At 45.8% G+C, this 10,920-nt stretch overlaps 2 protein-coding genes across 2 annotated transcripts; both read left to right on the forward strand.

The window, feature by feature from the left end:
* Positions 1-1,760: 1,760 nt before the first annotated feature.
* On the forward strand, positions 1,761-3,266 carry FOXG_07199 (uncharacterized protein; the record flags this gene model as incomplete). Its single annotated transcript, XM_018385827.1, has 1 exon — positions 1,761-3,266. The coding sequence occupies one exon, from the start codon at positions 1,761-1,763 to the stop codon at positions 3,264-3,266; it is 1,506 nt and encodes a 501-aa protein (XP_018244552.1).
* Positions 3,267-5,907: 2,641 nt separating this feature from the next.
* Positions 5,908-10,790, forward strand: FOXG_19697 (uncharacterized protein; the record flags this gene model as incomplete). The annotated part of the gene is made up of 7 exons (XM_018399962.1): positions 5,908-6,323; positions 6,371-6,417; positions 6,483-6,653; positions 6,703-6,727; positions 6,795-7,328; positions 7,380-9,631; positions 9,688-10,790. The coding sequence occupies 7 exons, from the start codon at positions 5,908-5,910 to the stop codon at positions 10,788-10,790; spliced, it is 4,548 nt and encodes a 1,515-aa protein (XP_018244553.1).
* Positions 10,791-10,920: the final 130 nt, after the last annotated feature.

Below are 10,920 nucleotides of genomic sequence, written 5' to 3' on the forward strand. Positions count from 1 at the left end.
TACGACAAGGTCGTACATGCTGATATACTCGAGTCTGAAAATCTTAGAGGACTAGGCTTCAGGGTGTTGGTGGTCTATGTCTCTTGGAACACTGACAACTATGCCCCGCGTCGCTTGGTAACCGACAAACTTTTTTTGGTGGGAAATGAAAAGGCGCTAGCATGACATGGGGTAACCGACAATCTAAATCTGGGGGAACCGACGAAATTCAGTATATGCCTCAATGATGATAGGAAAGACGTGAAAAAATGCATAGGTATGAAATTTGACCTTGAGATTATGATGGTAGGTTCGGTTTATCGAGGAGCTATTATTTATTTATTTATTAAACCATTTAGTTAACGTACATGATAAGCGAGTGCCACAGACAAGCGAGTGCAACACTTATACTGTGCTGCTAAAAGAGTAAACCTCAAGTTTTCTAAAGATAGGTTATTTAATTATTATCTGGCTAAGAAGTATAATTGAATCATTTAAAGGGTAGAGCTATATCATAGTATTTCTCATACATTTTTAAAAAAATTGATACGGCATGAAAGGTTAGAAGAACCCCGAATCCACAGTGTGAATAAGATTTTCTTTAATAAGATTATAAATAGCCTTTTTAAAAGTCTAAGAAAATATGTAGTAGATATTTCTTGTATCATAACGCTTATTTCCAAGTTTTGAACAAATGGACATTTTTCTTTGATTTTAGAGATTTATGTTAGCTTAAGGTGAAAACACTAAGAAATTTCAAGTGTTGCACTCGCTTTGTCTGTGGCACTCGCTTATCATGTACGTTAGCCTTATTTAAGTCAACTAACACTATAATCACATTACTAAGTAAATCCTATCACTCGGATAATTGTAAGTCCGAGTCATCCGTGCCGCCACCTTTTATCTTCCAGATTAACTAACGTATACAATAAGCGAGTGGCACAGACAATCGAGTGGCACAGACAAGCGAGTGGCACAGACAAGCGAGTGGCACAGACAAGCGAGTGGCACACCCCACTTTTCACCTTAAAGGCAGGTTTTTAAATAATTCTTAAACATTCAAATTAGGCTTAAAATAGCTAAGATTTTAATAACTTATATATATGTTCTAAAATAAGGTAAATTAATTTTTTTAGAATTTTAAAAGAATTTTTTATAGCTATAAACCTTAAAGTATAAATACACTGTAAAATACACTGTATTTTAAGGTTTTCTATATAAAATAAAATAATTAAAAGTTCTATAAAAATATCTCTTCACTAAGCTAGCTATACTATCTTTAGAAATAAATTTTCTAAATTTTTAGCTATTTTATTTAAGAAGTAAATTCGTATAGGGTAAGTTGTTTCTAGCTGCACAGTATGCTGTGCCACTCGCTTGTTTGTGCCACTCTCTTATCGTGTACGTTATTCCTTTAGGTTAAAGACTTTTCTAAATTCTCTCCTATCGTGCTTCAGATTTCTCACAACAATCTGGCGATGAGGTCTGTTAGACCGCGTTGGACATTCTACTCAAGTATTCTTGTCGGGAACGGGGCCCGTTCCCGGTTTTGCACCAATCAGAGCCCGAAGATCTCTACCCCCTCTTTGACATCGGGAACGGGCCCCGTTCCTAAATCGGTCATGTTTACACAAACGCGTAACGGGGCCCGTTCCCATCGCAGTGGTCTGTGCCACCCTAGTAGGGATCGATGAATGTTCGCAAGCGTGTGTTGCAGAGTAACGTCTGCCATAATCCTTTCTTTCTCTTGGCATAGTTTTCCTACCTCAACATTCCAGATCATGTCTTCTCAACCTTCAGGGGCTTCTCCGGTTACGCACAGAATCACAACGAGGCAGTTGCAAAGACTAGAAACCCTGGATCTGCATTATGACTTTTCACATTTAGTCATCATCTGCAAGCGCTGTGGGTATGCTTTGAAGACTAATGATGATCGCGTTGGACGCCATCTTGGGGAGAAACACGGCGTTCCCAAGTCAGAGCGCCGTAATATCAACTCCCTTGTTCAGTCTCTGCGCCTTGTTGACCCCGACACCCTCCCTCCATGCCCTGATGGGTCTACGCTACACCCATATCTGGCGTTACAGAGCGGTTCCATTTGTAAATACTGCAATGTACGATCCGGAAGTTATGAAGTGCAGTCGCGGCATCTGAAGAAGTCGCATAGAAATGAAATCGCCAGAACAGGTGCAAGAGGAAAGCAATGGCTTCGGGATCATATCGAAGACAACCTGACCTTCCAGAGCTGGAAAGCGAATGACATTCTCCGATCCTGGGTTGTGCATACAAGCGATCGACAGATGCAGAAGGGGACTTCAGCAAGCCGCCTGTTTCTACAAGCAGCGCCTGACTCGATCAAGAACTTTGCCCAGGAAATGCTCCTAGAAGAGCCTGAACTTCTGGCAAAGCAACCGAGCGTCCCTCTTGCAAGTGAGGGCGTACCGAAAAAAGAGTTGTTGACAAACTGGATGCGCCGCACCCGTTGGGATGAGACCCTTGGCCAAGGACGCCGTGATATACTAGTTACACTCTCGGAACTACCTTTGATACACAGTCAACCTCTCTGGCTCGGGGTTCACAACGGCCAGGAGTTATACAGTTCAGTCAAGAACGAATGTAAGCTTGTCTCGATTGTAGCGGCTCTTGATCGTCTATTTGATCGATGTGAAGAGACGGTGAGGTACACGGATGTCAGCGTGCGGAGGTGGCTTCGAGGCAGGTTTCCCGATCGTCCCTACAAGGCGCCTTTCGAGCTCGTCATGAGGCCGACCTCCGAGCGTCAGTATAGAAACGAGTTCAAGCGTTGTGCTTGCTTCTGGTTTCGAGTCTTGGGCCTATCCCCGTCAATGGCACGGTCGATACTAGGACAAGAACTGTCTCAGCGTCAACGAGAAATGCTGGAACAGCTCTGGTACGACCCAGTATGGGGCCTGCAACCATTGGCGGCCCAGGGTGCTACATCGCCACATCACGACGAGGACGATCTTAGCGAATCCGAAGACGAGAGTGATTATGATTGTACAGATGATGAAGAGGACGGAGAGGGATTCGATTCGCTTGCTGAAGAAGATGAGGTTTTGGACGAGAAGTCAAGTACAAATCCAAGTACTCGTGATCAAGAGGTCGCACATGAGGATCCTCTTGGCGACGCTATACTTCGTCTCTGTTACGATATGGCTACTGAAGACTTTGAATATGGGAGAGCTGGCTCATGCCTACTTGTCTACTTCAGCGCCGTTCGTGGCCTATCAACCATTCAGCATTCATGTTGGGGGCTACATGATTGAAAAATACATACAAAATGAAATGGCGCTATTGAACCATAGGGGGCAACATTGATTGAAAACGAGGGGGGCAACATGTAAAGGAACCCGGCAAGTAAAATAGCCCAAAGTAGTATGTATTAAAAGGCAACATTCAGGTATGTATTTTTCCAAAGTATGAATTAATATAAATCCAAATTACAGTGTTGCGATAAGTTTGAAGTTTGGTGATTTTTTTTTTGATGTGGTTATCGAGATTGAGATTGTGTTATGTGATTGGCCAGGCTGCATGGACCGTGCATTTCGGTACATTAGATTGAGGAGAGACAAGCAGCCATTTGGGGTAGGGGATAGTATGGGAATACCGATTTGCAGTAAGGTTACCAATCTAAGCCATAATACATTAAAAGTAGATTAACCAACATAGTTAAGTTTCTAGTTCAGAGGGATCCAATATATTTAAATCCAGTCAGATTTAGATCATATTATGAGTGTATTATGTAGTATATTTAGCAGGGAATGTAGAAAAGTATAATATAGGCAAGAACCAACCAGCCAGTCCAACGAGTCAGATATAACCCGCATTCCAACCATTATCCCGACGTGAGATAGAATGCCTACTGTACAAAGGTTGAACTAAATCGCGCCGCATTGTCTGATTTCTGTCCGTGCCAACCCAGGCGACTACAAATTTCCTCGGCGTTTTGCCGTAAAATCGCCTACTTGGTGAAAAGGAACGTTACGCGTCTTGATTGGGTCATTACACTTTCACACGATAGAAGACGATGTAACAGCCGCAGCTCCCAGAGCGGGCTCTTCTGAGCCTGATTGGTTCTTTGCTTCCAGCCCTACGTAGAAATAGCGGCGGGTAAGTTTGCCTGACTAACCGCAACCAAGGATGAAGGTATGGGTTAAGATTGCATGTAACGATTCAGCTGACCCCAGCCACCTAATCATCGCCGTCTTAGCGCGATCGGCTTTGTTAATGCATTGAGATATATGGAGCCAATCCTTTTAATGGGTCTAATGGGGCGCTAAGCATATGATTGCATTTGGGAAACAGAAAATCAAAAACTAAAAATGAAGCAAGCCTGAAGATGAAAACATGCATTTAGCGCGGTGACTCACTTCGTTGCATGGGCGGGACAAAGATGCGAAACAAACACCAAGCCACAAATGCGCTTGGGCCTCGTCGCGTCTGTTTGTTGCGCGGGGTGCCTAATGCACCCCCTCAGCTCAGCCGCAACGCCTTTTTTCTCATGGGAAGCAATGCTGCCTCTGTCCTCCCAATTCCAGCGCTTTCTGAATTCCTAGTATTGTACTCTGTATTCTTTTCGTATTTTCCGGAACGAGCTCCTCTGCCCAACACGACAGTCAGATTGCCACTGAGTTGAGCGCTCGCTATTATCGTCGGTTTGACCAACCCCATAACGATACCCCGCCCCTAGCGCTGTTCCAGTTCGATCGAGACAGTTGCGTACGAACCGACCGGTGACCCTTGGCGGGTGTATAAGGAGATGATCAAATTCAACCCGGCCTAGATGCCTGTTGTTTCTCCGGAAAAAAAAAAAAAAAAAGATGCTAAAAACGGCCTTGCTTTAGATAATCTCGCTCAAATTTGTAGCATTGCTCTAGTGCCATTTAGCCCGTTCCAAAAGCATGACTGTCGTGTAGTGGGTGTTATGGCCACTGAAGGGGGTCACAGGGTTTATTCCTTCTCCGAGGAAAGAGAAAATAGCCTTGGTTTATGGCCGTTTTCGGTTTTGACGGAAACCCTGTTAACCCCCCCAAAACGGCTTGCTTGACCGGCTGCAGCCATAAAAGCCCCTCAGCACAGACTGGCCACATAGGGCTCGATGGCTGGCAGCTTACTACGCAGCGATGGAAGCACAAGGCCATCGGGCGTTCGGTGGCACTTGTGACGGACTGGTAAGTGCGGGCGAGCAACTCAAAAGCGGCTCGGCGAGTCACTTAGTGGTGCGAGAGGACAATTGCGGCATGGCAGTGAGGGGAGCCAAATGGGCAATCATTGGCTGTCGTATGTTTTAAATTTACTGTAGCTATTATGGCGCCCGAAATGCTAATTGTCGGCAAACGTTCGTCGCGCGGCGTATGTCTTGCTGGCGGCACTAAATTTCCCATACAAATTTTATCGCTGGCTGAAACTTAATGCGTTTGCTGATAATTCTTGAGTTTGGGTTCCACCATAACTCCGCGAACCCTAAAAGCGTACACGGACGAAAAGAATGTATTACGATGCAATTCTGGGGAAATCGGAGGGATGTCTAGCGTGCACGGACTAGAACATATATATTACGTCGCAATATTCGCAGCAATCATTATAGTAGGTGTGCCAATTACAACAGTTACAGTTACTTTAAAAAGCAGGGGAAAAAAGGGAGTGTAAACAATATCTTTTTCGGCTCTGGTTTGAAATAACATGGCCCATTCGCTATGACAAGACCTAAGCCATTAGCTATTTTTATCGAGGCTGATTACGTGTGTAACTGTGGCCAGTAAGAGGTCTTCAAATACGCCAACGGCAATTTTGGTTCCGTGGAAGTGAGACAACCTTTTCAGCTGAGATAAAACCCCCTCGCAGCTGCTCATCACCAAGAGGCAGCCAAAACTTCAACTCAACCGTGAGTACAACGGCAGAAGCAAAATGGCCGAAGCCCTCGGTATCGCATCCGGCGCCGCGGGCCTCCTAAGTCTAGCGATAGAAGTGACCAAGCTCAGCTATACTTACATCGCCAGCGTTCGAGGAGCGCCTAAATCATTGACCTCCTACATTGGGGAGCTTGCGACGCTCACCTCAGTCCTTTTACAGATCGACGACCTTGTTCAGTCTAAGAAGATAAACAGCCAGAATAGCCAGATTCTCGAAAAGGCGTTGAACGACTGCAAACAGGAAGTAGAACAACTAAGAGCAAAGCTGGAGAGAAAAGTGTCATATGGCGGAATCAAAGCCAAGTTAGCCGCTCTGGCTTGGCCGCTGTCGGAATCGGAGTTGCAGGACAAAGTCAACATGCTGCATCGCTACAATGGCATTTTCTCATCTACCTTGCAAGCCGATAGTTTGTAGGTTACTCAACTGGTAAATGTATATCAGCTAATGGTTTATAAAGAACCATTGCAATCGCCACGAACAAAGAACTGCAAAACTTCAGGCACAGTAAGTCCTTTCCACAGATTCCACATCCAACCTAGGAGATAAGGTACGATGATATATATCCATAGGTACTGAAACAAAGGAAATCATTGCCTGGTATCAGTCGGATGCTGCAAGTGAGCTTTCAACCTCTCACCTGGAGGATTACTGTCCCTCCACATGGGAAAAGTTTCTATCAGGCCATATCTATCGTTCTTGGCGTACTGGCTCAACGCCCGTCGTTTGGGTATATGGACAACGTGAGTTTCTCATCCTTGTCTAGCATTCTGCATACTGAATAAAATGTAGCTGGTGCTGGGAAAACAGTATTGTCGTAAGAATTCTACCCATTGGTGATGACTGAGTTGGCGACTTCATGATACTAAGTTGACTAATAACAGTGCACTCGTTCTCCAAAATATCAAGTCTGGTAATTTACCTGGTACAGCCATCGCCTCACACTTCTTCAGCAGCAACAGACCCAAAGAGTCGTTGAGCAACGTCCTCCGCAACCTGATAGCCCAAGCACTTCGCGGCTGTCCTATCATACCTAAAGAGGCATTGGCCCTGTATGAGAAGAGGCCCCAGGATCTAATGATGACCGATTTAATCGATGTTCTTGCGGCGATTGCTAAAACAATGACCACTTGTATAATCCTTGATGGAATTGACGAGTGCCTGTATCTTCCGAAGTTTTTCAACATCCTGTCGACATTGCAGGAGCTTGGAGTAAGGATTTTCGCAACAGCTCGCGATCTGCCAAAGATTAGGAAGCATTTTGAGAAGAAGCCAAGTGTGGAGGTTTCCGCCACAAGTCAAGACTTGGATCTTTACGTTAATCATCGATTGAAGCACGGTGAAGTTGATGTTGAGTTAATTGGAAAAGAACTAAAGTCAGATCTTGTGTCTGCGATTGAGAAGAAGACGGCCGGATCGTAAGTTCAATTCGCAAGTATTGTATGCCGAGAGACTGATAGGTTTAATAGGTTCCTACTTGCTCGACTCATCATGGATCATATAACCAGCCTACTCACCATCAAGGAAATACGAAAAGCCTTGGTCTCATTGCCCGCCAATTATGACGAGGCGTACCTAGGCACATTTGACCGTATAATCAAGCAAACCCCTGGTCTAAGGGACCTCGCCTTGCGATCATTGAATTTAATTTGTCATGTCAAGAAGCCTCTACGAATAGCTGAACTGCAGCATGGCCTCGCTATCGAGGAAGGCATGCTCGAAATTGGTCCTGAGGATCTTCAAGCTTCTAAAACAATCATCTCATCCTGCCTTGGTCTACTTGTCGTTTCAGGGCCAGAAAGTATTGTGCAGCTCGTGCACTCGACTGCGCGAGGGTTCCTCCAAACCCGACCAGAAGGAATGGACAAACACCCCAATCTGACAATTGTTCGTAGTTGTATCTCGTACATGTCAACAAATGGGATGCGCCGGGGTCGCTGTACATCCCACGAAGAGATCATTGAACGTTGTCAGAAGCAGCCTTTCTTACACTATGCAGCGAGCTTCTATGGCTACCATGCTCAAGAAGTTGAAGGAGAATGCTTCGACCAGCTTTCGAAGTTTCTAGAGGACGATGTCCTTCGGGAAAGCTCTTGGCAACTTTTGAACTTCAAAACTCATCTCGATACTTCCGTCTCCGAATCTGTATTCGACTCTAGTCCCAGAAATGTACTTGCTCTCCACGTTGCCGCATTTTGGGGGTTTGACAAGTATGTTGTCAACACATTAGACGACACACAGCCTGGAATTTCGAGCACTAAGACGCAAGATCTAAATAAGACTGACTCCCACGGATGGACACCTTTGCACTGGGCTGTGTCAATGGGTCACAACAACATGGTTGGAATCCTTCTCAGATCAGGAGCCAGTCCTGATGTTCCCGATCTTGCAGGATGGACGCCAACATTCTGGGCAGCTTTCAAGGGCCACGCTGATATCATTGAAATGCTGTTGCGGTATGACATAGCTCCATTTCGGTGCGACATCAAAGGACTTACTCCCCTACACTGGGCGATATGCGCGGGTCAAACCGAAATCATCAAGCGGCTTTTAAAGGTCAAAACCCGTTTTGGACAGTATGGAAAGTCGTCAAGCGTAACCTCACTCTCCTCATTAGAAGACTTGACGATTTCAAGAGCTCGTGCCTTGACATATGAGGCAAACCAAAGCCCTTTCGAATTCTACTCCAAAGGTACAGACATCGAAATGTTTTCCGCCATCTTCGACGCCCTGAAGCAGAGCTTTGGTGAGAGGACCAATAAGCCTCGCGAACGGAACAGCGGCTATTACACGGTTGATCCATTTCTCTATGGACCCTTTGGACGAGACCTCAAGGCTGACTACGGCAGAAGATCAAGACCAGACCGTGAATACGGATGGGGAAAGCCGGGTGTTGATTTCCTCGAGTTTGTGGATGACCTGATGATTCACGCTACGAGGTCACAGAACCTCCCTATCATCAAGCTGGTGTTTGATCTTAAACTCGTGAAACCTTCTGGAATTGATGGCCTTGCTCTTCTTTACGAAGCGGCATTATCAGGTTGGGTTGAGGGTATGTCTACCCTGATCAAGCTTGGGGCTGATGTCAATCATGGCCGAAGAAGGGGAGATCCGGAAAGAGATGGGCAAACACCTCTACACATAGCATGCATCTACCAACGCGAAGAGTCAATCAACTTCCTGTTGGATGTTGACAATATTGACATTAACGTTCGAGACAAATGTCAAAAAACACCAATCATGGTTCTCATGCTCGTTTCTGGCGAAGACAAAGGACTCGATCTGTACAAGCTATTGATAGCCAGAGGAGCATCAACATCCATCAAAGACACGGATGGAAACACTCTCATGCATTTCGCTTTGCGGACATTTAATGCTACGGTTGTCGAAATGTTGTGTACGGCTGGGTTAAGCATAGAATCTCCAAACAAAAGTGGCCAGTTACCGTTGCACTGGATGGCTCATTGGAATTACTTCGAAGACTGGAAGGGTTTCACACCTGACGAAGCCCAATCCTTGAAGCAAAAACGAGACGATTGTATGAAGCTTGTCCTTAAACTCTCAAGCCCCAGCTCCTTATATTCTGTCTGCCAGTGGGAAGATGGAAAAAAGTCGTCAAGGCAAACGCCGTTGTCATTGGCTTTGTCGAGTAACAACTGGGATCTTGCAGCCGAGCTATTGAAACACATTAAGAAGCCCGAGAATATTAGTCACTTGATTGGTAAGAATGATTGAACCCGGCTACAGTCATGTGAGATACTAATGATGTGGATGTAGACAAGACTGACTATATACACAAACTTTGTACCATGTCGGAAAGACTTGCTTCAGCCTCACCACCCCGAGTGCAAGATCGAGCGATGGCGTATTACCAATCGCAGCCGCTCTTACTGGAGGAATGGGCTTCTCTACTTGATTACTTCCTTCACGCCGGAGCTGATATTAACGGAGTTGATTATTGGACAGGGGAAACGCCCCTGCAGTTTTGCGTGCAGAGGGCAGCTACCATTGAAGTCATTGATACCCTGCTCAAGCTTGGAGCCAACCCTTATCAGGTAACGGAAGATGGGTTGGATTGCTTCCAACTTGCATTGCTGTATTGCGACGTTGCAGGTAGTTGGGAGATCATGCGCTGTCTTCGAACTTATGCGAGCAATTATCCCGAGCCAACACATTATTTCTGCCGACGTGGTTTCCTCATTTCCCCCGATAATTCCATAGATAATGAGGAAACCCGCTATCTTCAAGTCCTCCGACACACTGATACTATCAACTATGAGACGAGGTCAGGTCGTACGCTTATCTATGAAGCCGCTAGTCGGGGCAACACACACTTGGTAGAGAGGTTACTGGACCATGGTGCCTATCCGCATTGTGTCGATAACTTTGGTCGCTCAGCACTGCATGCGGCTGTGGAACAGCAGGATCCGATAAGAGTAGCAGCCCTACTTCAAACTGGAGCAGACGTTCACCAAGTTGCTTTCAGCAAGTTTGACGCAACAGTCAGAGGTACACCGTTACATGTTTGTCTCAAGTTCTGCACCCGCAGTGAGGGAATCGAAGTTGCCCGTATATTGCTTGGTTATGGCGCCGACCCCAATTATTCAGCGGTCAGGGACAACTACATAGAGACGAGTCTGTCACTCCCTCTAAAGGCACTGCGCCGGTCGATAGACTATCCTGACCCCGACAGAGTCGACACTGGACATTCAGATCACTTGGCACTGGAGTTACTGAAACTACTGATTGATGCGGGAGCGCGAGTCGCTGATAGCGCTGATGATATTACAATTGGTGTTGTTGCGAAAATGGAGGGTTACGAATCGCTCTGGGAGGAAATGAGGTCGCAATTAATGCTCAACAAGGTCAAGAGCCCTTAGGCTTGGATAGTAAGTGATGGAATGATAATATGTTGCGCTTCCCTCCTATGCAGCTGCTACCTAACCACAAGTCAGCAACGACTCAGCCGGGCTAAGTCGTAGAAAGCACCATACAAATCTAAACCGCGCT

This window comes from Fusarium oxysporum, chromosome 6 (genome assembly GCF_000149955.1).
Source record: "Fusarium oxysporum f. sp. lycopersici 4287 chromosome 6, whole genome shotgun sequence".
NCBI lineage: Eukaryota > Fungi > Ascomycota > Sordariomycetes > Hypocreales > Nectriaceae > Fusarium > Fusarium oxysporum.